The following is a 26,488-nucleotide window of genomic DNA, read 5'->3' as shown; positions in this document are numbered from 1 at the left end:
ACTAGTGGGATACCCCATGGATCGGTGCTTGGGCCCCAGCTATTCACAATCTATATCAATGATTGGGATGAAGGGACCCAATGTAACACAGGTTGAACCTCTCCAGTCCGGCAACGTCGGAACCTGACTGGTGCCGCAGCAAAGAATGTTCCAGACCACGGGAGATTACACAGACCCAAGACTTAAAAATCCCATTGTCAGCAAAGTTTCCGGACAGGTTTCTGCTCCATTCACGGAATCCAGGTCAGAGTCCAGTTGACACGAGATGCCGTGCAGATATTGCCCAGAGCTCTCCGTTAGAAAAAGCAAAACCAAACCACACAGGCATTACAGTTAAACAAGATAAAGTGCACTGCTGACCTGGGGCCGGCTGCTCCACCTCCCCTCGCCGCCTCCGGTGCTCCCCTACCCCCGGCAACCTCGTCAGCAGGCCGGCACAATGTGTCCTGTGTCCCGGGGGGGGGGCCCGCTGTGTCCTGTGTGCCGGGGGGAGGGGGGAACACTGTGTCCCGGCCGGGGGGGGAGGGGCACCCTGTGTCCCAGGGGGGAACGCTGTGTCCTGTGTTCCCGACGGGGGTGGGGGGCACCCTGTGTTCCGGGGGGGAATGCTGTGTCCTGTGTTCCCGGCGGGGCGGGGCACCCTGTGTCCCGGGGTCGGCTACTTTCCCCTCCCCGGTCGGGTCGGCGCAGAGAGGGAGCAAGGAGCGCGGCGGCCAACCGAGGCACCCAAGTTGGGCCTGAAATGATGTGCAAAGACCCGGCTGTGGTGAAGGGAATAAAGGATTATGGGGAGCGGACAGGCAAGTGGACCCGTGTCCATAATCATGTTGGGTGGTGGAGCAGGCTCGAGGGGCTGTATAGCCTACTCCTGTTCCTATTTCTTATGTTCGTTTGTGCTTATGTTCTACACTCTCTCATCAAACTCTCCCAGGACAGGTACAGCACGGGTTAGGAGCAGAGTAAAGATCACTGTGCACTGTACCATCAAACAGAGCAGGTACAGCACTGGTTAGATAGAGAAAATCTCCCTCTATACCTTTCCATCAATCACTCCCAGGGCTGGTACAGCACAGGTTAGATACATAGTAAAACTCACTCTACACTGTCCCATCAAATACTCCCAGGGATGTGACAGCTCGTGTAAAATACAAAGCAAAGATCCAGCTACACTGTCCCAACAAGCATTCTCAGGGCAAGTACACAAACGTCAGATTCAGAGTAAAGCTCCCTCTATACTTCCATCAGACACTCCCAGGGCAGGTACAGCACGGGTTAGATACATAGTAAAGCTCACTCTACACTGTCCCATCAAACACTCCCAGGGCAGGTACAGCATAGGGTTAGATACAGAGTAAAGCTGCCTCTACACTGTCCCGTCAAACACTCCCAGGGCAGGTACAGCATTGGATAGATACAGAATAAAATTCCATCTACACTGGCCCATCAAACATTCCCAGGGCAGGTGCAGCACGAGTTATATGTAAAGAAAAGCTCCCTCTACATTGTCCCTTCAAACGCTCCTGCGGCAGCTACAGCACAGGTTAGATACAGAGTAATGCTCCCTCCACACTGTCCCATCAAACAGGGAAGGTACAGCACCGTTAGATAGAGAAAAGCTCCCTTTATACTTTCCCATCAATTACTCAGCATAGTTTAGATGCAGAATAAAACTTGCATTGCAATTACCATCAAACACTCCCAGGGCAAATACAGCATGGTTTAGGAACAGAGTAAAGCTCCTAGATATGGTGTAAAGGTCCCTCTACTCTGGTCCGTCAACCGTTCGCAATGCAGGTACAGTATGGGTTAGGTAAAGAGTAAAGCTCCCTCTACACTGTCCCATCAAACATTCCCAGGCAGATACAGCAAGAGCTAGATACAAAGTAAAGCTTCATCTACTGTCCCATTAAGCACTCTGAGAATGGGACAGCTCGCATTAAATACAGAGCAATGATCCCTTTACATTATCCGAGCAAGCATTCTCAGGGCAGGTACAGCAAGGGTTAGATACAGAGTAAAGCTCCATCTGCACTGTTCCTTCAGGGGAGGAGAGGAAGGGGAACCAGTGAATGTAGAACTGAACCCTGCCAGAATTGGAGGTGAAAATTGGGAGTGGAGGAGAAACAGCCTAGAGACGTCCGATGGGTTTGGATTTCAGCACAGCAGGAGGGACAGTGTGTGGGACAGGGATTTACAGCTTTAGAAGAACAAGAGAGGAAAGAATGTTCTATGGAAATTAGATGTGTCCATTCTGAATTTCTGTCTTGTACTGACAGTGATAAGTTTTGTTATCTCCTTTTACAGTGTATTAGAAGGGGAGATTTCAGACAGGAAACACAAACCAAACATCACGTCAAGATCTGACGGAGTCAATCGTTTCATCAGGATCTGAATATCATCGGCCTTTAAAAGTGGAAGGAGAAATGTTTGTCTGTTCTGTCTGTGGGAAAATATTTCAAATATCAGTGTGACTGGAAAAGCACCAAGACACACACACCCGAGTGAGTGTTCCAGTGGAAAGAGCTTTAACAATTTACACAGCCTGAAAAAGCATCGCACCATTCACAGCGGGGAGAAACTGTAAACGTGTTGTGTGTGTGGGCGAGGCTTCAATAGATGTTAACAAATATGATGTGATTGGGATTACGGAGACGTGGCTCCAGGATGATCAGGGCTGGGAACTCAACATCCAGGGGTATTCAACATTCAGGAAAGATAGAATAAAAGGAAAAGGAGGTGGGGTAGCAGTGCCGATTAAGGAGGAAATTAAGGCAATAGTTCGGAAGGACATTAGCTTGGATGATGTGGAATCTATATGGGTAGAGCTGCAGAATACCAAAGAGAAAAAACGTTAGTGGGAGTTGTGTACAGACCTCCAAACAGTAGTAGTGATGTTGGGGAGGGCATCAAACATGAAATTAGGGGTGCGTGCAATAAAGGTGCAGCAGTTATAATGGGTGACTTTAAAATGCACATAGATTGGGTTAACCAAACTGGAAGCAATACGGTGGAGGAGGATTTCCTGGAATGCATAAGGGATGGTTTTTTAGACCAATATGTCGAGGAACCAACTAGGGGGGAGGCCATCTTAGACTGGGTGTTGTGTCATGAGAGAGGATTAATTAGCAATCTCGTTGTGCGAGGCCCCTTGGGGAAGAGTGACCACAATATGGTGGAATTCTACATTAGGATGGAGAACGAAACAGTTAATTCAGAGACCATGGTCCAGAACTTAAAGAAGGGTAACTTTGAAGGTATGAGGCGTGAATTGGCTAGGATAGATTGGCGAATGATACTGAAGGGGTTGACTGTGGATGGGCAATGGAAGACATTTAGAGACCGCATGGATGAACTACAACAATTGTACATCCCTGTCTGGCGTAAAAATAAAAAAGGGAAGGTGGCTCAACCGTGGCTATCAAGTGAAATCAGGGATAGTATTAAAGCCAAGGAAGTGGCATACAAATTGGCCAGAAATAGCAGCGAACCCGGGGACTGGGAGAAATTTAGAACTCAGCAGAGGAGGACAAAGGTGTTGATTGGGCAGGGGAAATGGAGTACGAGAAGAAGCTTGCAGGGAACATTAAGATGGATTGCAAAAGTTTATATAGATATATAAAGAGAAAAAGGTTGGTAAAGACAAACGTAGGTCCCCTGCAGTCAGAATCAGGGGAAGTCATAACGGGGAAGAAAGAAATGTCGGACCAATTGAACAAGTACTGTGGTTCGTTATTCACTGAGGAGGACACAAACAACCTTCCGGATATAAAAGGGGTCGGAGGGTCCAGTAAGGAGGAGGAACTGAGGGAAATCATTATTAGTCGGGAAATTGTGTTGGGGAAATTGATGGGATTGAAGGCCGATAAATCCCCAGGGCCTGATGGACTGCATCCCTGAGTACTAAAGGAGGTGGCCTTGGAAATAGTGGATGCATTGACAGTCATTTTCCAACATTCCATTGACTCTGGATCAGTTCCTATCGAGTGGAGGGTAGCCAATGTAACCCCACTTTTTAAAAAAGGAGGGGGAGAGAAAACAGCCTGACACCAGTAGTGCGTAAAATGATGGAATCAATTATTAAGGATGTCATAGCAGTGCATTTGGAAGGAGGTGATATGATAGGTCCAAGTCAGCATGGATTTGTGAAAGGGAAATCATGCTTGACAAATCTTCTGGAATTTTTTGAGGATGTTTCCAGTAGAGTGGACAAGGGAGAACCAGTTGATGTGGTATATTTAGACTTTCAGAAGGTTTTCGACAAGGTCCCACACAAGAGATTAATGTGCAAAGTTAAAGCACATGGTATTGGGGGTAGTGTGCTGACATGGATTGAGAACTGGTTGTCAGACAGGAAGCAAAGAGTAGGAGTAAATGGGGACTTTTCAGAATGGCAGGCAGTGACTAGTGGGGTACCGCACGGTTCTGTGCTGGGGCCCCAGCTGTTTACACTGTACATTAATGATTTAGACGAGGGGATTAAATGTAGTATCTCCAAATTTGCGGATGACACTAAGTTGGGTGGCAGTGTGAGCTGCGAGGAGGATGCTATGAGGCTGAAGAGCGACTTGGATATGTTAGGTGAGTGGGCAAATGCATGGCAGATGAAGTATAATGTGGATAAATGTGAGGTTATCCACTTTGGTGGTAAAAACAGAGAGACAGACTATTATCTGAATGGTGACAGATTAGGAAAAGGGGAGGTGCAAAGAGACCTGGGTGTCATGGTACATCAGTCATTGAAGGTTGGCATGCAGGTACAGCAGGCGGTTAAGAAAGCAAATGGCACGTTGGCCTTCATAGTGAGGGGATTTGAGTACAGGGGCATGGATGTGTTTCTACAGTTATACGGGGCCTTGGTGAGGCCACACCTGGAGTATTGTGTACAGTTTTGGTCTCCTAACCTGAGGAAGGACATTCTTGCTATTGAGGGAGTGCAGCGAAGATTCACCAGACTGATTCCCGGGATGGTGGGACTGACCTATCAAGAAAGATTGGATCAACTGGGCTTGTATTCACTGGAGTTCAGAAGAATGAGAGAGGACCTCATAGAAACGTTTAAAATTCTGACGGGCTTAGATAGGTTAGATGCAGGAAGAATGTTCCCAATGTTGGGGAAGTCCAGAACCAAAGGACACAGTCTAAGGATAAGGGGTAAGCCATTTAGGACCGAGATGAGGAGGAATTACTTCACCCAGAGAGTGGTGAACCTGTGGAATTCTCTACCACAGAAAGTTGTTGAGGCCAATTCACTAAATATATTCAAAAAGGAGTTAGATGAAGTCCTTACTACTAGGGGGAATCAAGGGGTATGGTGAGAAAGCAGGAATGGGGTACTGAAGTTGCATGTTCAGCCATGAACTCATTGAATGGTGGTGCAGGCTCGAAGGGCCGAATGGCCTACTCCTGCACCTATTTTCTATGTTTCTATGATCATCCAACCTGGAGAGACACAAGGACACCCATACCACGGAGAAACCGTGGAAATATGGGGACTGTGAGAATGTATTCAGATCACCGTCTGCGCTGGAAATTCATCGACGCAATCACACTGCAGAGAAGCCGTTCACCTGCCCTGTGTGTGGGAAGGGATTCATTACGTCATCGCATCTTGTAACTCACCAGCGAGTTCACACTGGGGAGAGACCGTTCACCTGCTCTGAGTGTGGGAACCGATTCAATCAGTCATCCAACCTGCTGAAGCACCAGCGAGTTCACACTGGGGAGAAGCCGTTTACCTGCCCTGTGAGTGGGAAGAGATTCACTTGTTCATCCCAGTTTGTAGCTCACCAGCGAGTTCATACTGGGGAGAAGCCGTTCACCTGCTCCGACTGTGGAAAGCGATTCACTCGGTCATCCACCCTGCTGACACACCAGCGAGTTCACACTGGGGAGAAACTGTTCACCTGCTCTGAGTGTGGGAAGCGATTCACTCGGTCATCCACCCTGCTGACACACCAGCGAGTTCACACTGGAGAGAAACTGTTCACCTGCTCTGAGTGTGGGAAGCGATTCGCTCGGTCATCCACCCTACTGAGACACCAGCGAGTTCACAAGTGACTGCAGAGGTTGGAATCTGCTATTATTCCTGCTGTTAATCACATTCTGACTGAACCATGTTCATTCTGACAGTTGGGGTTTGTTTCTGCTGATAATAACCCTATAACGGGGCTGGACTTTAATATTCTGGATTTATTGCTGATGGTGTTCTCAGGGCTGCAGTGTCCATTTAAGAAACGCTGTGTGGTATCTTTCCCCTGAGTTCAGCGACTCTCAAAAGAAATTTAGTTTGCAATAAAATTATGAACGTTTGCTACAATGCTTTGTTCAAAACCTACAATAGTGTGAAAGTTCACACTCAATAAAATCTCCAATTAGAAAGAGCTTGCTTACAATTCTTACTGACTTGCACATTACACACAGTGGCCCCTCCATTATCCACCAGAAAGAAGCGGAATGGGAATTGGTGGGGAATCTGTGTCCCCAAATGTTGCCCCTCCCGTCGATGTAGCAATCCCCTCGGCACGGGAATCCGCTATTTCCAAGGCCACCTCCTTAAGTACTCTGGAATGCAGACCATCAGGCTCTGGGGATTTATCGGCCTTCAATCCCATCAATTTCCCCAACACAATTTCCCAACTAATAAGGATTTCCCTCAGTTCCTCCTCATTACTAGACCCTCTGACCCCTTTTATATCCGCAAGGTTGTTTGTGTCTTCCTTAGTGAATACCGAACCAAAGTACTTGTTCAATTGGTCTGCCATTTATTTGTTCCGTTATGACTTCCCCTGATTCTGACTGCAGGGGACCTACGTTTGTCTTTACTAACCTTTTTCTCTTTACATATCTATAGAAGCTTTTGCAGTCCATTTTAATGTTCCCTGCAAGCTTCTTCTCGTACTCTATTTTCCCTGCCCTAATCAAACCCTTTGTCCTCCTCTGCTTTGTTCTAAATTTCTCCCTGATTTCCCTCGATAGCCACAATTGAGCCACCTTCCCTTTTTTTATTTTTACGCCAGACAGGGATGTACAATTGTTGTCGTTCATCCATGTGGTCTCTAAATGTCTGCCATTGCCCATCCACTGTCAACCCCTTACAAAGTATCATTCACCAATCTACCCTAGCCAATTCACGCCTCATACCTTCAAAGTTACCCTTCTTTAAGTTCTGGACCATGGTCTCTGAATTAACTATTTCATTCTCCATCCTAATGTAGAATTCCACCCTATTATGGTCACTCTTCCCCAAGGGGCCTCGCATAACGAGATTGCTAATTAGTCCTCTCTCATTACACAACACCCAGTCTAAGATGGCCTCCCCCCTAGTTGGTTCCTCGACATATTGGTCTCGAAAACCATCCCTTATGCACTCCAGGAAATCCTCCTCCACCGTATTGCTTCCAGTTTGGTTAGCCCAATCTTTGTGCATATTAAAGTCACCCATGATAACTGCTGCACCCCTAATTTCCTGTTTGATACACTCCCCAAAATCACTACTATTGTTTGGCGGTCTGTACACAACTCCAACTAACGTTTTTTGCCCTTTGGTGTTCTGCAGCTCTACCCATATAGATTCCACATCATCCAAGCTAATGTCCTTCCTAACTATTGCATGAATCTCCTCTTGAACCAGCAATGCTACCCCACCTCCTTTTCCTTTTATTCTATCATTCCTGAATGTTGAATACCCTTGAATATTGAGGTCCCAGCCGTGATCATCCTGGAGCCACATCTCTGTAATCCCAATCACATTATATCTGTTAACATCTAATTCATCCACCTTATTACGGATACTCATTGCATTAAGACACCAAGCCTTCAGGCTTGTTTTTTTAACACCCTTTGTCCTTTTAGAATTATGATATAGTGTGGCCCTTTTTGTTTCTTGCCTTTGTTTCCTCGGCCTTGGGATGTTTTTAGTGTCCTCTACTGTGATACAAAATATTTGTTCAAAGTCTCTGCCATTTCCGTCTTTCCCATTATTAATTCTCCAGTCTCGTCCTCTAAGGGACCAATGTTTACTTTAGCTACTCGTTTCGTTTTTATTTCCCTGTAGAAGCTCTTACTGTGTTTTTATATTTCTTGCTAGTTTGCTCTCATCTGCTATTTTCTCTGTATTTCGTTTTTTTTTAGTCGTCCTTTACTGAGTTCTCAAAGTTTCCCAATCTTCTGGCCTTCCACTGTCCTTCCCAATATTATATACCTTTTTTTCCAATTTGATACCATCCTTTACTTCCTTAGTTAGCCAGGGATGGTTCATCCTTCTCTTAACATCTTTATTTCTCACTTGAATACTTTGTTGAGAGTTATGAAACATCTCCTTAAATGTTTCCCACTGCGTTTCTACAGTCTAACACTTGAACATATTTTCCCAGTCCACTTGGTGTCAGACTGTGAAGCTGGTTCAACCTTCGTTGACCTGACCAAGGCCTTTGACACTGTGAACCGTGAGGGATTATGGAGTGTACTCGGCAAATTCGGCTGTCCTCAAAAATTTGTCACCATCCTCCGCTTGCTTCATGATAACAGACAAGCTGTGATCCTGACCAATGGATCCACCACAGACCCAGTTCATGTACGGACCGGGGAGAAGCAAGGCTGTGTCATTGCACCAACGCTCTTCTCGACCTTCCTTTATGCAATGCTGCATCTCACCCTCAGTAAGCTTCCCGCTGGAGCGGAGATAATCTACAGAACAAACAGGAAACTGTTCAACCTCCATCGCCTTCAGACCAGATCCAAGGTCATGCCATCCTCTGTCATCGAATTACAATATGCAGATGATGCTTGCGTCTGCGCTCACTCGGAGGACGAACTCCAAACCATGGTCAACACATTCACTGTAGCGTCTGAGAGCATCGGCCTTACATTAAACATTCGTAAAACAAAATTGCTCTATCAACCTGCCCCGCCACACATCACTGCCCGCTCTCCTCCCCCGATTATCAAAATCCATGCTGAGGTCTTGGACAATGTGGACCATTTTTCATACCTCAGGAGCCTACTGTAAACAAGGGCAGATAGCGATGTTGTGGTCCAACACCTCCTTCAGTTCCCAGCGCAGCCTTTGGTCGCCTAAGGAATCGAGTATTTCAGGACCAGAACCTTCAAACCGGCAGATGTTGATATGATTCTTAAATGAATACTTTGCATCTGTTTTCACAAAGGAAAGGGGCAATGCAGATACTGCTATTGAGGAGTGTGAAATTCTTAATGAAATAAACAGTGAGAAAGGAGGGATTAACGGGTTTAGCAGCTTTGAAAGTAGATGTCCCCAGGCCCAGATGAAATGCATCCCAGGCTGTTGAGCGAAGTAAAAGAGGAAATAACAGATCCCTTGACCATCATTTTCCAGTCCTATTTGGATTTGGGCATGGTGCCGGAGGACTGGAGGACTGCTAATATGGTACCCTTGTTTAAGGTGGTAGAAAGGGATAGGCCAAGTAATTACAGGCCTGTCAGCCTAACCTCAGTGGTGGAAAAAATCCTGTAAGACAGCATAAATCTACATTTGGTGAGGCAAGGATTAATTAAGGACAGTCAGCACGGATGTGTAAAGGGAAGATCATATTTGACTAACCTGATTGAATTTTTTGAGGAGGTAACCAGGAGGGTTGATGAGGGTAGTGCATATGATGTAGTGTATCTGGACTTTAGCAAAGCTTTTGATAAGGTCCCACATGGTAGACTGGTCACGAAAATTAAAGCCCTTGGGATCCAGAGCAAAGTGGCAAGTTAGATCCAAAATTCGCTTAGAGGTAGGAAGCAAATAATAATGGTTGATGGATGTTTTTGTGACTGGAAGGATGTTTCCAGTGGGGTTCTGCAGGGCTCAGGACTGGGTCTCTTGCTTTTTCTAGATGATGTAGGGAGTATGATTAAGACGTTTGCAGAGGAGACTAAAATTGGCTGTGTGGTTGATAATGAAGAGGAAAGTCATGGACTGCAAGAGGATATCAACCTACTGGTCAGAGCAGTGTCAAATGGAATTTAATTCGGAGAAGTGTGAGGTAATGCACTTTGAGAGCGCTAATAAGGAAAGCGTGTACAAATTAAGCGGCAGATGATCAAAGGGACCTTGGAGCGCTAGTCCACAGATCCCTGAAAGTAGCAGGCCAGGAGGATATGCTCGTTAAGAAGGCATACGGAATGCTTGCCTTTACTGGCCGAAGCATAGAATACAAGAGCAGGGAGGTTATGCTTAAATTGTATAATACTCTGGTTAGGCCACCGCTGGAGTTCTGGTTGCTGTATTATAGGAAGGACGTGATTGTATCAGAGATGGTACAGAGGAGAATTACTAGCATGCTGCCTGGAATGGAGAATCTTAGCTACGAGGACAGATTGGATAGGCTGGGTTTGTTCTCATTGGAACAGAGGAGGCTGAGAGGAGATCTCATTGAGTGAATATACTGGATATAGTGAATAGCAAGGGCCTATTTCCTTTGGTGCAGGCGTCAATTACGAGGGGCCATAGTTTTAAGATGGTTGGTGGAAGGCTCAGAGGGGATTTGAGGGGAGGCTTCTTCACGTAGAGGGTTTTGGGGGTCTGGAACTCTCTGCCTGGAAGGGTGGTGGATGCAGAAACCCTCACCACTTTTAAAATGTGCTTGGATGGGCACTTGAAGTGCCGTAACCTGCAGAGTTATGGAGCTGGTAAGTGGGATTAGACTGAATAACCTTGTGTTGGCTGGTGCAGATATGACGGTAAGTACTGCAGGGAATCGAATACTGCCAGGGTGATCTCCTGGACGGGTCAGAGAGGAATTTTTTCCAAAGAAAACAACCGCAGTCGAGCCAATCTTTCCTCATAGCTAAAATTCTCCAGTCCAGGCAACTTCCTCGTAAATCTCTTCTTTACCCTCTCTTTCCTGTAATGTGGTGACCAGAATTGCACGCAGTAGTCTAGCTGTGGCTTAACTAGTGTTTTATACAGTTCAAGCACAACCTCCCTGCTCTTGTATTCTATGCCTTGGCTAATAAAGTCTAGTATCCCGTATGTGTTCTTAACCACTTTATCTACCTGTCCTGCTGCCTTCAGGGATTTGTGGACATGCACTCCAAGGTGCCTTTGTTCCTCTACACTTCTCAGTGTCCTACCATCTATTGTGTATTCCCTTTCCTTGTTGGCCCTCACCAGATGCATTACCTCACACTTCTGTGGATTGAATCCCATTTGCCCCTGTTCTGTCACCTGACAGGTCCATTGATACGTTAATGAAGAAGAAAGCTGTAGACTGCAGTATCAACCACACGACCAATTTTCATATCATCTGAAAACTTCGTAGTCATACCCCCTACATTCAAGTCTAAATCATTGATTTATACCAGAAAAAGCAAGGGACCTAGTACTGAGCCCTGCGGAACCCCACTGGAAACAGCCTTCCAGTCACTTGGTCATCCCACCTGCTGACACACCAGCGAGTTCACAAGTGACTGCAGGGGTTGGAATCTGCTGTTATTGCTGCTGTTAATCACATTCCGACTGAACCATGTTCATTCTGACAGTTAGAGGTTTGTTTCTGCTGATGTTAATAACCCTATAACTGGGCTGGACTTTAGTATGTTGGATATATTGCTGATTGTGTTCTCGGGGCTGCAGTGTCCATTTAAGAAACGCTATGTGTTATCTTTCCCCTTAATTCAGCAACTCTCAACAGAAATTTAGTTTGCAATAACAGTATGAACTTTTACTTTACTCCGAAATTGATCTTTGATAAAAATCTACAATAGTGTCAAAGTTTCCACTGAATAAAATCTCCAATTAGAAAGTTTGCTGACAATTCTTACTAACTTGCACATTACACAGAGTGGCCCCTCCATTATCCACCAGAAAGAAGGGGAATGGGAATTGGTGGGGAATCAGTGTCCCCAAATGTTGCCCCTCCCGTCTGGTGTTGCAATCCACTCTGCATGGGAATGGAGACAAGTCCAGACCAAAACTGTGTGCAGTACTCCAGGTGTGGTCTTACCAAAGCCCTGTACAGTTGTACAGGACTTCCCTACTTTTATACTCCATCCCCCTTGCAATAAAGGCCAGCATTCCATTTACCTTCCTGATTACTTGCTGTACCTGCATGCTAACTTTGAGTTTCATGTACAAGGACCCCCAGATCCCTCTGTACTATAGTATTTTGTAATAGTCCCCATTTAAATAATAATTTGCTTTTTTATTTTTTCTACTGAAGGGGATAACCTGACATTTTACCACATTATAGTCCATCTGCCAGATTTTTGCCCACTCACTGAGCCTGTCTATATCCTTTTGTAGATTCTTTGCATCCTCCTCACAACTTGCTTTCCCACCTATCTTTGTATCATCAGTAAATTTGGCTGCATTACACTCGGTCCCTTCATCCAAGTCATTGATATAAATTGTAAATTGTTGAGGCCCCAGCACTGATCCCCGCGGCACCCCACTAGATAAAGTTTGCCAACCTGAAAATTACCCATTTATCCTGACTCTCTGTTTTCTGTTAGTTAGCCAATCCTCTATCCATGCTGATATATTACCCCAAACCCATGAACTCTTAGCTTATACAATAACCTTTTGTGTGGCAACTTATCGAATGCTTTCTGGAAATCCAAATTATACGACATCAACTGGTTCTGAAACAAATTTGGCAAACATGATTTCCCTTTCATAAAACCATGCTGACTCTGCCTGACTGCAATATGATTTTCTAAATGTCCTGCTACTACTTCCTTAATGATGGACTCCAGTATTTTCCCAATGACAGATGGTAGGCTAACTGGTCTATAGTTTCCTGCTCTCTGTCTCCCTCCCTACTTGAATCGGGGTGTTACATTTGCGGTTTTCCAGTCCGCTGGGACCTCTCCAGAATTCAGGGAATTTTGGTAGATTACAACCAATGCATCCATCACCTCTGCAGCCACTTCTTAAGACCCGAGGATGCATATCATCAGGTCCAGGGGACTAGTCCACCTTTAATCCCACTTGTTTAATACTTTATCTCTAGTGATAGCGACTATTTTAAGGTCCCCGCCCTCCTCCCTGCAATAGCTCCTTGATTATCAACTATTTGGATATTTTTAGTGTCCTCTACCGATACAAAATATGTGTTTTTATATTTCTTGCTAATTTGCTCTCATATGCTACCTTCTCTGTCTTTATCATTTTTTTTAGTCGTCCTTTGCTGGTTTCTGAAAAATGTCGCAATTTTCTGACGTTCCACTGTCCTTTGCAACACTGTATGCTTTTAAAAAAAAATTGATACCATCCTTTACTTCCTTAGTTAGCGACGAATGGTTCAACCTTCTCTTAGCATCTTTATTTCTCACTTGAATAAATCTTTGTTGAGAGTTATGAAATATCTCCTTAAATGTTTGCCACTGCATTTCTATAGTCTTACCCTTTAACATATTTTCCCAGTGCACTTGGTGTCAGTGACAAGGGTTTGTTTATATCACATGGGAGGAGATTGGTGTCAGTGACTGTGGGGTTGGTTCTTTGACCTGACCAAGGCCTTTGACACTGTCAACCGTGAGGTATTATGGAGTGTACTCGACAAATTCGGCTGTTCATATGCCCGATACAAGACTCCCAAAGGAGGCGCTCTACTCGGAGCTTCGGCACGGCAAGCGAGCCCCAGGGGGTCAGATTAGCAGAAAATTCATTGTTCATCACTGGTAACCCTGCACTTTGTGTGAAAACCAGCCTGGTGAAAATTCCACCCGGTTGCCCTGTGCATGTCTGTATCTTGCGACATAACCGGAAAATGGCGGAGCTTTGAAGTTTAAAACAATAACGGCATTCTTTATTTAATTAACAGGATTGGGAATAATTTGCAATAATTAGACATGAAGATGTCACTTTACCGCATTTTCTAAATCCAAGATATTTTGCCCTTCATTTGGTCATACATCCTAATATATAAGACTTATTTCCCCTCGTTGTTTGTATACAGTTTACAATTGATGTTTCTAGCAGCAAGTCTCTCGAGTCACAACCCCTTGTTAAAGAGGGAGCAGCGTGCAGTGGTCCGGCCTGGAAATCAGTGCGGTCCCAGCCTGCAAGACCATCAGCAGGTCAGGGCCACTACAGGGAGCAGCGTGCAGTGGTCCGGCCTAGAAATCAGCACAGTCCTGGCCTGCAAGACCATCAGCAGGTCACGGCCATTACACGGAGCAGTGTGCAGTCGCGGTATACCACTGCAGGGTGCAGCGTGTGCTGCTGCAGGAGGACGATGGCAGGTACAGCAGGAGCAGTGAGGTCGGGGCGAAGGAGCAGCAAGAGTTCATAGAGGGATGTGATCGGGGCCCAGGAGAGGTGAGATTTCGGGGCCCAGGAGAGGTGAGAGTTCGGGGCCCAGGAGAGGTGAGAGTTCGAGGCCCAGAAGAGGCGAGGGCCCAGGGGCAGCACAGACCAGCCCACACTGCGATATGTGTGCACTAGATCCGTGCAGCAGAGTAGGTCTCCAGTCGTCTTGGTTAATCCTTGCCACTGGACCAAGACCTTCCTCTGTCAAGCCCGTGTGGTGGCTGGGGTGCAATGGCCACCACACGTTAATAAAAATCCCCACACAGGCATCTTCCACCCTTCAACATGTAGTTTGGGATCCGGAATATTAGGTCCTTCATTGAAACACCGTGAACTCAGCCCTTTTCGGCGAGGAAGCAAGTTATCCTCGTTTTGAGGGACTGCCTATGATGATGATGATGGTTTATATCAGACAGGAGATTAGTGTAAATACAGTGACATCTCTTGCAAGGTTTTGCCCTGTGAAAATTCTGATGGGTAGTTGGGAATGTGGGTAATGGAAATCTCTTGTGTAAATAATTACAGAATCACAGCCTCCTCATCATGGATAGAGGGATCTTTACTCTGTATCTAAACCGTGTTGTACCTGCCCTGGGAGTGTTTGATGGGGCTATGTAGAGGGAGCTTTACTCTGTACCTAACCCGTGCTGTACCTGCCCTGGGAGTGTTTGATGGGAAAGTTTAGAGGCAGCTTTACTCTGTACCTAACCCGTGCTGTGCCTGCCCTGGGAGTGTTTGATGGGACAGTGTAGAGGGAGTTTTACTCTGTATCTAACCCCCTGTACCTGCGCTGGGAGCGTTTGATGGGGCTATGAAGAGGCAGCTTTACTCTGTATCTAACATTATCCCCACCGGTTCCTGGTTCCTCCTGCATCGTTCCAGCCCGAAGCGTAACAAAGCGGCCCCATGGCAAACTCCAGGACAGGAAGTGAGTCAGGGAGAGTCTGTAAATAAAGGCAAATTGGTGACTAGTTGAGGAGAGCCCCTCACCAAAATTAGAGGGAAGGATTATAGCGAAGGGCAGAGTATTGGGAAGGAGGAATAGAGCCAGAGTCAGCACTTTCCAGGGGAGGAGAGGGAGGGGAACCAGTGAGTGTCGAACTGAACCCAGCCAGAGTCAGCACCTTCAGGGTAGGAGAGGGAGGGGAACCAGTGAGTGTCGAACTGAATGCAGACAGAGTCAGCACCTTCAGGGGAGGGGAACCTGTGAGTGCAGAACTGAACCCAGACAGAGTCAGCACCTTCAGGGTAGGAGAGGGAGGGAACCAGTGAGTGTGGACCTTAACCCAGCCAGAGTCAGCACCTTCAGGGGAGGAGAGGGAGGGAACCAGTGAGTGTAGAACTGAACCCAGCCAGAGTCAGCACCTTCAGGGGAGGAGGGGGAGGAGAACCAGTGAGTATAGAACTGAACCCAGTCAGAGTCAGCATCTTCAGGGGAGGGGAACTTGTGAGTGCAGAACTGAACCCAGACAGAGTCAGCACCTTCAGGGGAGGAGAGGGAGGGGAACCATTGAGTGACGAACTGGACCCAGCCAGAGTCAGGGAAGAAAACTGGGAGAGGAGGAAAATCCGTTGGGAGATGGTGCGATGGATTTTGATTTAAGTGCAGAGAGAAGGGAGATTGTGTGGGACGGGGAGTTACAACTTTCAGAAAAGTATAGGAGATAATACTCCATAAAAACTAAAATTGTTTGTTCTCAATTTCTATCCTGTACTTACAGTGATGGCTTTTGTAAACTCCTTTTACAGGGTATTAGAAGGGGAGGATTTACAGACAGGAAACTCAAACCAGACAGTGCACTGGAACACTCTCACTCGGGTGTGTGTGTCTCGGTGCTTTTCCAGTCACACTGATGTTTGAAATCTTTTCCCACAGACAGAACAAAAACATTTCTCCTTCTAATTTCAAAGGCTGATGATATTCAGGTCCTGATGAATCGAGGGACTCTGTCAGATCTTGATGTGATGTTTGGTTTGAGTTTCCCGTCTGTAAATCCTCCCCTTCTAATACCCTGTAAAATGAATTTACAAAAACCATCACTGTAGGTACAGGATAGAATATCAAAACAGACAATTCCAGCTTCCATGGAATATTCTTTCCTCTCTTGTTTCCACAAACATGTGATCCAATCGAACTAAAATGCGGCAAAATAAGCAACAAAAGCAAAGGGCACCTTCCCAACTAAACCAGAATGTAGTTCCCAGTGTGTATGAGACACTCCGTACCCTGAGGTGCCACCGGTCGTGGAAGGCATCAAGGAACCAGTGCACATCGCATGCTCCCTCTCCAGGGCCATCCAGGCACCGACAAGACAAAGGACCACAAGAATTAGGTGCAGGAATAGGTCACACGGCCCCTCGAGCCTGCTCCGCCATTCAATAAGATCACGGCTGATCTTCAACCTCAGCTCCACTTTCCTGCCCGATCTCCATATCCCGTGATTCCCCCAGAGTCCAATAATCTATCTATCTCAGTCTTGAATATACTCAACACCTCAGCACCGACAATCCTTTGGTCTGGAGAATTCCAAAGATTTACAACCCTCAGTGAAGAAATTCCTCATCTCAGTCTTGTATGGCCGACCCCCTTATCCTGAGACTATGGGCTCTATTTCTCGATTCTTCAGCCGGGGGAAACAACCTCTCAGCCTCGACTCTGGATCAGTTCCTATGTACTGAAGGGTAGCTAATGTAACACCACTTTTTAAGAAAAGAGGGAGAGAGAAAACGGGTAATTATAGACCGGTTAGCCTGACATCAGTAGTGGGGAAAATGTTGGAATCAATTATTAAGGATGAAATAGCAGCGCATTTGGAAAGCAGTGACAGGATCGGTCCAAGTCAGCATGGATTTATGAAAGGGAAATCATGCTTGACAAATCTTCTCGAATTTTTTGAGGATGTAACTTGTCGAATGGACAAGGGCGAACCAGTGGATGTGATGTATTTGGATTTTCAAAAGACTTTTGACAAGGTCCCACATGAGATTAGTGTGCAAAATCAAAGCACAATGGTATTGTGGGTAATGTATTGACATGGATAGAGAACTGGTTGGCAGACAGAAAGCAAAGAGCCGGGATAAATGGGTCCTTTTCAGAATGACAGGCAGTGACTTGTGGGGTGCTGCAGGGCTCAGTGCTGGGACCCCAGCTATTTCCAATATACATTAATGATTTAGATGAAGGAATTGAGTGTAATATCTCCAAGTTTGCAGATGACACTAAGTCGGGTGGCGGTGTGAGCTGTGAGGAGGACGCTAAGAGGCTTCAGGGTGACTTGGACAGATTAGGTGAGTGGGCAAAAGCATGGCAGATGCAGTATAATGTGGATAAATGTGAGGCTATCCACTTTGGTGCCAAAATCACGAAGGCAGAATATTATCTGAATGGCGGCAGATTAGGAAAATGGGAGGTGCAATGAGACTTGGGTGTCATGGTACATCAGTCATTGAAAGTTGGCATGCAGGTACAGCAGGCGATGAAGAAGGCAAATGGCATGTTGGCCTTCATAGCTAGGGGATTTGAGTGTAGGAGCAGGGAGGTCTTACTGCAGTTGAACAGGGCCTTAGTAAGGCCTAACCTGGAATATTGTGTTCAGTTTTGGTCTCCTAATCTGTGGAAGGACGTTCTTGCTATCGAGGGAGTGCAGCGAAGGTTCACCAGACTGATTCCCGGGATGGCAGGACTGACATATGAGGAGAGACTGGATCGACTGGGCCTGTATTCACTGGAGTTTAGAAGGATGAGAGGGGATCTCATAGAAACATATAAAATTCTGACGGCACTGGACAGGTTAGATGCAGGAAGAATGTTCCCGATGTTGGGGAAGTCCAGAACCAGGGGACATAGTCTAAGGATAAGGTGTAAGCCATTTAGGACTGAGATGAGGAGAAACTCTTCACTCAGAGAGTTGTTAACCTGTGGAATTCCCTACCGCAGAGAGTTGTTGATGCCAATTCATTGGATATATTCAAGAGGGAGTTAGATATGGCCCTTACAGCTAAAGGGATCAAGGGGTATGGAGAGAAAGCAGGAAAGGGATACCGAGGTGAATGATCAGCTATGAGCTTATTGAATTGTGCTGCAGGCGCGAAGGGCCGAATGGCCTACTCCTGCACCTATTTTCTATGTTTCTATGCTTCTATCCTGTCAATCCCCCTCAGAATTTTAAGTTTTGGAAATCCTGCAATATTACAGCCACTGGTTCCCCTTCATCCACCCTACTAGTTATATCCTCAAAAAGCTTAATAAGTTTGTTAAACACGATTTCCCTTCAACAAAATCATATTGACTCTAAATAATCAGACCATGATTTTCTAAGTACTCTGTTATCACTTCTGTGGTAATGGATTCCAGCATTTTCCCAACTACTGATGTCAGGCTAACTGGCCCGTAGTTCCCCGTTTTCTCTCTCCTTCCTTTCCTGACCGTGGAAGAGAGGCAGGCAGCCAGAGTGACCCACCCCTGGGGCCTGCCCATCCTGGACCTACAACTTGCTGTTTGAGCCAGGCCCAAGAGCAGGTCCAGGAGAAGATCCTCCATCTTACCCAACCCCTCCGCACCGGGCGACCAAAGATTAGGAGCATGGGGTTAAAGTGCAACCAAGAGTTGAGGAGCAGCCCCTTCAGGTAACTATCCAGGTGCTGCAACCTCTCACACAATATATACATGGCCCATGGAGTCCCCTAGGCCGCAAACAGCACAGGTAGCCTGGGAGTAGGAGGAAGCAGAAAAAGAATGCGTATGACAGATGTCAGGTCGAGAATACATCTGAGAGATCTGATGGTTTATGTGCACAAATCGCTGAAGGTGGCAGGACAGGTTATGAAACCAGTTAAAAAAGCTTTCTGGATCCAGGGCTTCATGATTAGAGGTATAAAGTACAAAAGCATGGAAATTATGATGAACCTGCATAAAACACTGGTTCGGCCTCAACTGGAGAAGTGTGTCCCATTCTGGGCACCGCACTGTGGGAAGGATGTGAAGGGCTTAGTGAGGGTGCAGAAAAGATAAACGAGTATGATTCCAGGGGTGAGGGACTTCAGTAACGTGGATAAACTGGAGAAGTTGTTCTCTTTAGAGCAGAGAAGATTTGATAGAGGTGTTCAAAATCATGAGAGGTCTGGGCAGAGTAGATAGAGAGAAACTGTTCCCATTGGCGGAAGGGTAGAGAACCAGAGGAGACAGATTTAAAGTGATTGGCAAAAGTACCACAGGCAACATGAGAAAAAACTTTTTTACACAACGAGTGGTTAGGATCTGGAATGCACTGCCTGAAGGGATGGTGGAGGCAGACTCAATCACTGCTTTCAAAAGGGAGTTGGATATGTATCTGAAGGAGAGAACATTTTAGGGCTACGGGGAAAAGGCAGGTGAGTGGGACTAGCTGAGGTACTCTTGCAGAGAGCCGGCAAGAGTTCAACAGGCCGAATGGCCTCCTTCTGTGCTGTAACTATTCTATGATTTTAACGACACCCAGCTCTACCTCACCACCACTTCTCTCGACCCCTCCACAGTCTCCAAATTGTCAGACTGCTTGTACGACATCCAGTACCAGGTGAGCAGACATTTTCTCCAATTAAATATTGGGAAGACTGAAGCCATTGTCTTTTGTCCCTGTCACAACCTCTGTTCCCTAGTCACTCACTCCATCTTTCTCTCTAGCATCTGTCCGAGGCTGAACCAGACTGTTCGCAAATGTGGTGTCATATTTGATCCTGAAATGAGCTTCCGAGCACGTATTCCCACCTTAACCAAACCCGTCTATTTCCACCACGAGAATATTACTCGTTTCCGCCCCTATCTCAGCTCATCTGCTGCAGAACCCCTCAACCATGCCTTTGTTACCACTAGACTTGACTATTCTAACACACTCCTGGCTGCCCTCCCACGTTCTACCCTATGTAAACCCGAGGTCATCGAAAACTCGGCAGCCTGTGTCCTAACTCGCAGCAAGTCCCACTCACCCATCATCTGTGTGACCGACACTGGCTCCCTGTTATGCAACGTAACAATTTCAAAATTCTCATACTTATTTACAAATCCCTCCCTGGCCTCTCCCTCCCTATCTCGATCATCTTATTCAGCCTCACATGCCCGCACCTCCCCAAATATCTGATCTCCTCAAATTATGCCCTCTTGAGGATCTCTAATTATAAACACTTAACCATCGGTGGTCCTGCCTTCTGTTGCCTCGGCCCCAAACTCTGAAACTCCCTCACTCTGCAGGTAGGAGGTTTAGAGGATACATTTCTTCACCCAGAGGGTGATGGGGTCTGGAGCCCACTACCTGAAAGTTTCTGCCTCGACCACGCTTTAATAAGATTTAAACAGTACCTGGATGTACACTCGAAGTGTCGTAACCCACAGGGCTCTGGACCGAGAGCGGGTGCAGGACATTCTAAAAAGGGAGGGAGATCAGCTAGTTGTCGTGGTGCACATTGGTACCAACGACACAGGTAAAAAAAGGGATGAGGTTCTACGAAACGAATTTAAGGAGCTAGGAGCTAAATTAAAAAGTAGGACCTCAAAAGTAGTAATCCCGGGATTGCTACCAGTGCCACGTGCTAGTCAGAGTAGGAATTGCAGGATAGCGCAGATGAATACGTGGCTTGAGCAGTGGTGCAGCAGGGAGGAATTCAAATTCCTGGGGCATTGGAACCGGTTCTGGGGGAGCTGGGACCAGTACAAACCGGACGGTCTGCACCTGGGCAGGACCGGAACCAATGTCCTCGGGGGAGTGTTTGCTAGTGCTGTTGGGGAGGAGTTAAACTAATATGGCAGGGGGATGGGAACCAATGCAGGGAGACAGAGGGAAACAAAAAGGAGGCAAAAGCAAAAGACAGAAAGGAGATGAGGAAAAGTGGAGGGCAGAGAAACCCAAGGCAAAGAACAAAAACGGCAATTGAACAGCAAAATTCTAAAAGGACAAAGGGTGTTAAAAAACAAGCCTGAAGGCTTTGTGTCGTAATGCAAGGAGTATCCGCAATAAGGTGGATGAATTAACTGTGCAAATAGATGTTAACAAATATGATGTGATTGGGATTACGGAGACATGGCTCCAGGATGATCAGGGCTGGGAACTCAACATCCAGGGGTATTCAACATTCAGGAAAGATAGAATAAAAGGAAAAGGAGGTGGGGTAGCATTGCTGGTTAAGGAGGAAATTAAGACAATAGTTCGGAAGGACATTAGCTTGGATGATTTGGAATCTATATGGGTAGAGCTGCAGAACACCAAAGGGCAAAATACATTAGTGGGAGTTGTGTACAGACCTCAAAACAGTAGTAGTGATGTTGGGGAGGGCATCAAACAGGAAATTAGGGGTGCATGCAATAAAGGTGCAGCAGTTATAATGGGTGACTTTAATATGCACATAGATTGGGTTAACCAAACTGGAAGCAATACGGTGGAGGAGGATTTCCTGGAGTGCATAAGGGATGGTTTTTTAGACCAATATGTCGAGGAACCAACTAGGGGGGAGGACATCTTAGACTGGGTGTTGTGTAATGAGAGAGGATTAATTAGCAATTTCGTTGTGCGAGGCCCCTTGGGGAAGAGTGACCACAATATGGTGGAATTCTGCATTAGGATGGAGAATGAAACAGTTAATTCAGAGACCATGGTCCTGAACTTAAAGAAGGCTAACTTTGAAGGTATGAGGCGTGAATTGGCTAGGATAGATTGGCGAATGATACTGAAGGGGTTGACTGTGGATGGGCAATGGCAGACATTTAGAGACCGCATGGATGAACTACAACAATTGTACATTCCTGTCTGGCGTAAAAATAAAAAATGGAAGGTGGCTCAACCGTGGCTATCAAGGGAAATCAGGGATAGTATTAAAGCCAAGGAAGTGGCATACAAATTGGCCAGAAATAGCAGCGAACCCGGGGACTGGGAGAAATTTAGAACTCAGCAGAGGAGGACAAAGGGTTTGATTGGGCAGGGAAAATGGAGTACGAAAAGAAGCTTGCAGGGAACATTAAGACGGATTGCAAACGTTTCTATAGATATGTAAAGAGAAAAAGGTTAGTAAAGACAAACGTAGGTCCCCTGCAGTCAGAATCAGGGGAAGTCATAACGGGGAACAAAGAAATGTCGGACCAATTGAACAAGTACTTTGGTTCGGTATTCACTGAGGAGGACACAAACAACCTTCCGGATATAAAAGGGATCGGAGGGTCTAGTAAGGAGGAGGAACTGAGGGAAATCATTATTAGTCGGGAAATTGTGTTGGGGAAATTGATGGGATTGAAGGCCGATAAATCCCCAGGGCCTGATGGACTGCATCCCAGAGTACTTAAGGAGGTGGCCTTGGAAATAGCGGATGCATTGACAGTCATTTTCCAACATTCCATTGACTCTGGATCAGTTCCTATCGAGTGGAGGGAAGCCAATGCAACCCCACTTTTTAAAAAAGGAGGGAGGGAGATAACAGCGAATTATAGACCGGTCAGCCTGACATCGGTAGTGGGTAAAATGATGGAATCAATTATTAAGCATGTCATAGCAGTGCATTTGGAAAGAGGTGATATGATAGGTCCAAGTCAGCATGGATTTGTGAAAGGGAAATCATGCTTGACAAATCTTCCGGAATTTTTTGAGGATGTTTCCAGTAGAGTGGACAAAGGAGAATCAGTTGACGTGGTATATTTGGACTTTCAGAAGGCTTTCGACAAGGTCCCACACAAGAGATTAATGTGCAAAGTTAAAGCACATTGGATTGTGGGTCGTGTGCTGAAATGGATTGAGAACTGGTTGTCAGACAGGAAGCAAAGAGTAGGAGTAAATGGGGACTTTTCAGAATGGCAGGCAGTGACTTGTGGGGTACCGCAAGGTTCTGTGCTGGGGCCCCAGCTGCTTACATTATACATTAATGATTTAGACGAGGGGATTAAATGTAGTATCTCCAAATTTGCGGATGACACTAAGTTGGGTGGCAGTGTGAGCTGCGAGGAGGATGCTATGAGGCTGCAGAGCGACTTGGATAGGTTAGGTGAGTGGGCAAATGCATGGCAGATGAAGTATAATGTGGATAAATGTGAGGTTATCCACTTTGGTGGTAAAAACAGAGAGACAGACTGTTATCTGAATGGTGACAGATTAGGAAATGGGGATGTGCAAAGAAACCTGGGTGTCATGGTACATCAGTCATTGAAGATTGGCATGCAGGTACAGCAGGCGGTTAAGAAAGCAAATGGCATGTTGGCCTTCATAGCGAGGGGATTTGAGTACAGGGGCAGGGAGGTGTTGCTACAGTTGTACAGGGCCTTGGTGCGGCCACACCTGGAGTATTGTGTACAGTTTTGGTCTCGTAACCTGAGGAAGGACATTCATGCTGTTGAGGGAATGCAGCAAATGTTCACCAGACTGATTCCAGGGATGGCGGGACTGACCGATCAAGAAAGACTGGATCAACTGGGCTTGTATTCACTGGATTTCACAAGAATGAGAGGGGACCTCATACAAACGTTTAAAATTCTGACGGGTTTAGACAGGTTAGATTCAGGAAGAATGTTCCCAATGTTGGGGAAGTCCAGAACCAGGGGTCACAGTCTAAGGATAAGGGGTAAGCCATTTAGGACCGAGATGAGGAGGAATTTCTTCACCCAGAGAGTGGTGAACCTGTGGAATTCTCTACCACAGAAAGTTGTTGAGGCCAATTCATTAAATATATTCAAAAAGGAGTTAGATGTAGTCCTTACTACTAGGGGGATCAAGGGGTATGGCGAGAAAGCAGGAATGGGGTACTGAAGTTGCATGTTCAGCCATGAATTCATTGAATGGCGGTGCAGGCTCGAAACGCCGAATGGCCTACTCCTGCACCTATTTTCTCTGTTTTTATGGACAGTGGCATTAGGCTGAATAGCTCTGTGTTGGCCGGCGCGAACACAGGCTGAATGGCCTCATTCTGTGCTGTAAATTTCTGTGATTCTAAATCTCGATGTCAAATTATTCTCTTATAAAATCCTAAGAAACACCTGTGGATATTTTACTAGGTTGAAGGCGCTATATAAATCCAGGCTGGTGTTTTTTTTTTTGTTTTATTCGTTGCCAATCTTTCCAATTATTTGTCAGATCACATTGTCCGCTCATAAACGCCAAAGGTCACCTTGCACCCATCAAGGATCACTCTGCACCAGTGTTTTTGCTCTTAGCCAAAAGGCCTGGAGCCCAAGCACCGTTCCTGGTGTACTGCTACCAGGTTCGTGCCATGGAGGTGGACGGGTCAGGCCCCCAATCCACCTCCTATTTCCAAAAAGCACAGGAGAACCACCTTCCTGATCCAGGGAGAACCACTTTCTGGTCATGGTCACTCCCCTGTCAGGTCAGTTACGCATGATCTTAGCCAAAAGGCCGAGAAATCCAGGCTGGTGTTCCGAGGGCATGACATGCCTCTTGCCTCGGTTACTGTTGCGAGGCGATGACGCGCCTGTTGCCAGGGTTACTGAGACCCTGAAGCCCCGCCCACTCACTGTTCCTGGCCATGGTGGCCGCGCATGCGCCCTGTGCAAGATGGCGGCCAGTGACCCCGCTGAGCCGGGCCTGTCACCGCGGGGAAAACCCGGGGTCTGTGGGCTCTGATTCTGAGCCTGAGGCCTACACCGGGTGTATATGAATTCTCCCCCGGCCCACCCGCGGGTCCACATCCTCTCCGCGCCCACAATCTCCGACTGTCTCCCCGAAGTGTCCGTCTTCTCCGCCCGCGCATGCTCAGTGAGTGTGATTCGGGCTCAGCCCCGCCCACATGGGAACCTCAAGCCCCGCCCCTCTGAACTCCGATTGGTTGGAGGACCAACTGCCTCTCGGTCCTGTAGTCCCGCCCCCCCACTTCCTATTGCTCCTGAGCTGCCGTCAATCTCCGGGGCAGTGTGAGCTGAGCATGCGCAGAGCGAGCACTGGAGACGCACGGACGCTGAGACGAGCTCAGGCTGGAGCCGGACTCTGCACCGGGTGAGAATCAGCGGGGCGCAGGGGAGTCATCGATCGGCAAGTGGGCGGGGAGGCTTCAGAAACAACTGGAGTAGGCCGCAAGCCCCGAGAAATAGCCCGAAACTCCCGCCTTTGCAGCGACGGGTTTTTCTCCCGTTAACAGGCCCGGATTCACCGCCATCTTTGTACAGGAAGGCGGGAAGGTTCAGAGTGCAGTCCGCTCGCTTCATCGCGTAACAGCGCATGCGCAGCCATCATTGCACGGGAACAGAGTGGGCGGGGCTTCAGTGTCTGTTCCCAACCGGGTCCCAGTGTCCGGGAGTGAAAGGTATTGAAACACAGAAAATAGGTGCAGGAGTTGGCCATTCGGCCCTTCGAGCCTGCACCACCATTCAAAAAGATCATGGCTCATCATTGCCTCTGTACTCTTTTCCTGCTTTCTCTCCATATCCCTTGATCCCCATAGCTGTAAGGGCCGTATCTAACTCCCTCTTGAATATATCCAATGAACTGGCCTCAACAACTCTCTGCGGCAGGGAATTCCACAGGTTCACAACTCTCTGAGTGAAGAAGTTTCTCCTCATCTCAGTCCTAAATGGCTTACCCCTTGTCCCCTGGTTCTGGACTTTCCCAACATCGCGAATAATCTATCCGCATCTAACCTGTCCCGTCAGAATGTTTCATGTTTCTACGAGATCCCCTCTCATCCTTCTAAACTCCAATGTATAAAGGACCAATTGATCCAGTCACTCCTCATATGTTAGTCCTGCCATCCCTGGAATCAGTCTGGTGAACCTTCGCTGCACTCCCTCAATAGTAAGAACGTCCTTCCTCAGATTAGGAGACCAAAACTGAACACAATATTGCAGGTGAGGTCTCACCAAGGCCCTGTACAACTGCAGTAAGACCTCCGTGCTCCCATACTCAAATCCCCTAGCTATGAAGGCCAACATACCATTTGCCTTCTTTACCACCTGCCAACTTTCAATGACTGATGTACCATGACTCCCAGGTTCCGTTGCACCTCCCCTTTTCCTAATCTGCCACAATTCAGATAATATTATGTCTTCGAGTTTTTGCCCCCAAAGTGGATAACCTCACATTTATCCACATTATACTGTGTCTGCCATGCATTTGCCCACTCACCTAACCTGTCTAAGTCACCCTGCAACCTCCGAGCATCCTCCTCACAGCTCACACTGCCACCCAGTTTAGTGTCATCTGCAAACTTGGAGATATTACACTCAATTCCTTCATCCAAATCATTGATGTATAT

General features: G+C 46.7%; 1 protein-coding gene and 1 non-coding gene across 2 annotated transcripts in view; one reads left to right on the top strand and one right to left on the bottom strand.

Annotated features, from left to right (window-relative positions):
• Positions 1-742: 742 nt before the first annotated feature.
• Positions 743-26,488, top strand: part of LOC139241220 (zinc finger protein 615-like) — a 31,184-nt gene continuing 5,438 nt past the window's right edge. The window contains exons 1-3 of the mRNA XM_070869881.1: positions 743-800; positions 5,555-5,742; positions 5,782-5,916. Of these exons, the coding sequence (XP_070725982.1) occupies positions 743-800; positions 5,555-5,742; positions 5,782-5,916 (381 nt within the window). The remainder of the gene's footprint in view (positions 801-5,554; positions 5,743-5,781; positions 5,917-26,488) is intronic.
• On the bottom strand, positions 24,450-24,645 carry LOC139241235 (U2 spliceosomal RNA). Its single transcript, XR_011588828.1, has one exon. It is a non-coding gene; the product is annotated as a U2 spliceosomal RNA (small nuclear RNA).

The sequence above is a fragment of the Pristiophorus japonicus genome, assembly GCF_044704955.1.
Source record: "Pristiophorus japonicus isolate sPriJap1 chromosome 24 unlocalized genomic scaffold, sPriJap1.hap1 SUPER_24_unloc_2, whole genome shotgun sequence".
Lineage (NCBI taxonomy): Eukaryota > Metazoa > Chordata > Chondrichthyes > Pristiophoridae > Pristiophorus > Pristiophorus japonicus.
The sequence above is the reverse complement of the archived record's forward strand: the minus strand, read 5'-3'. Positions and strand labels throughout refer to the sequence as shown.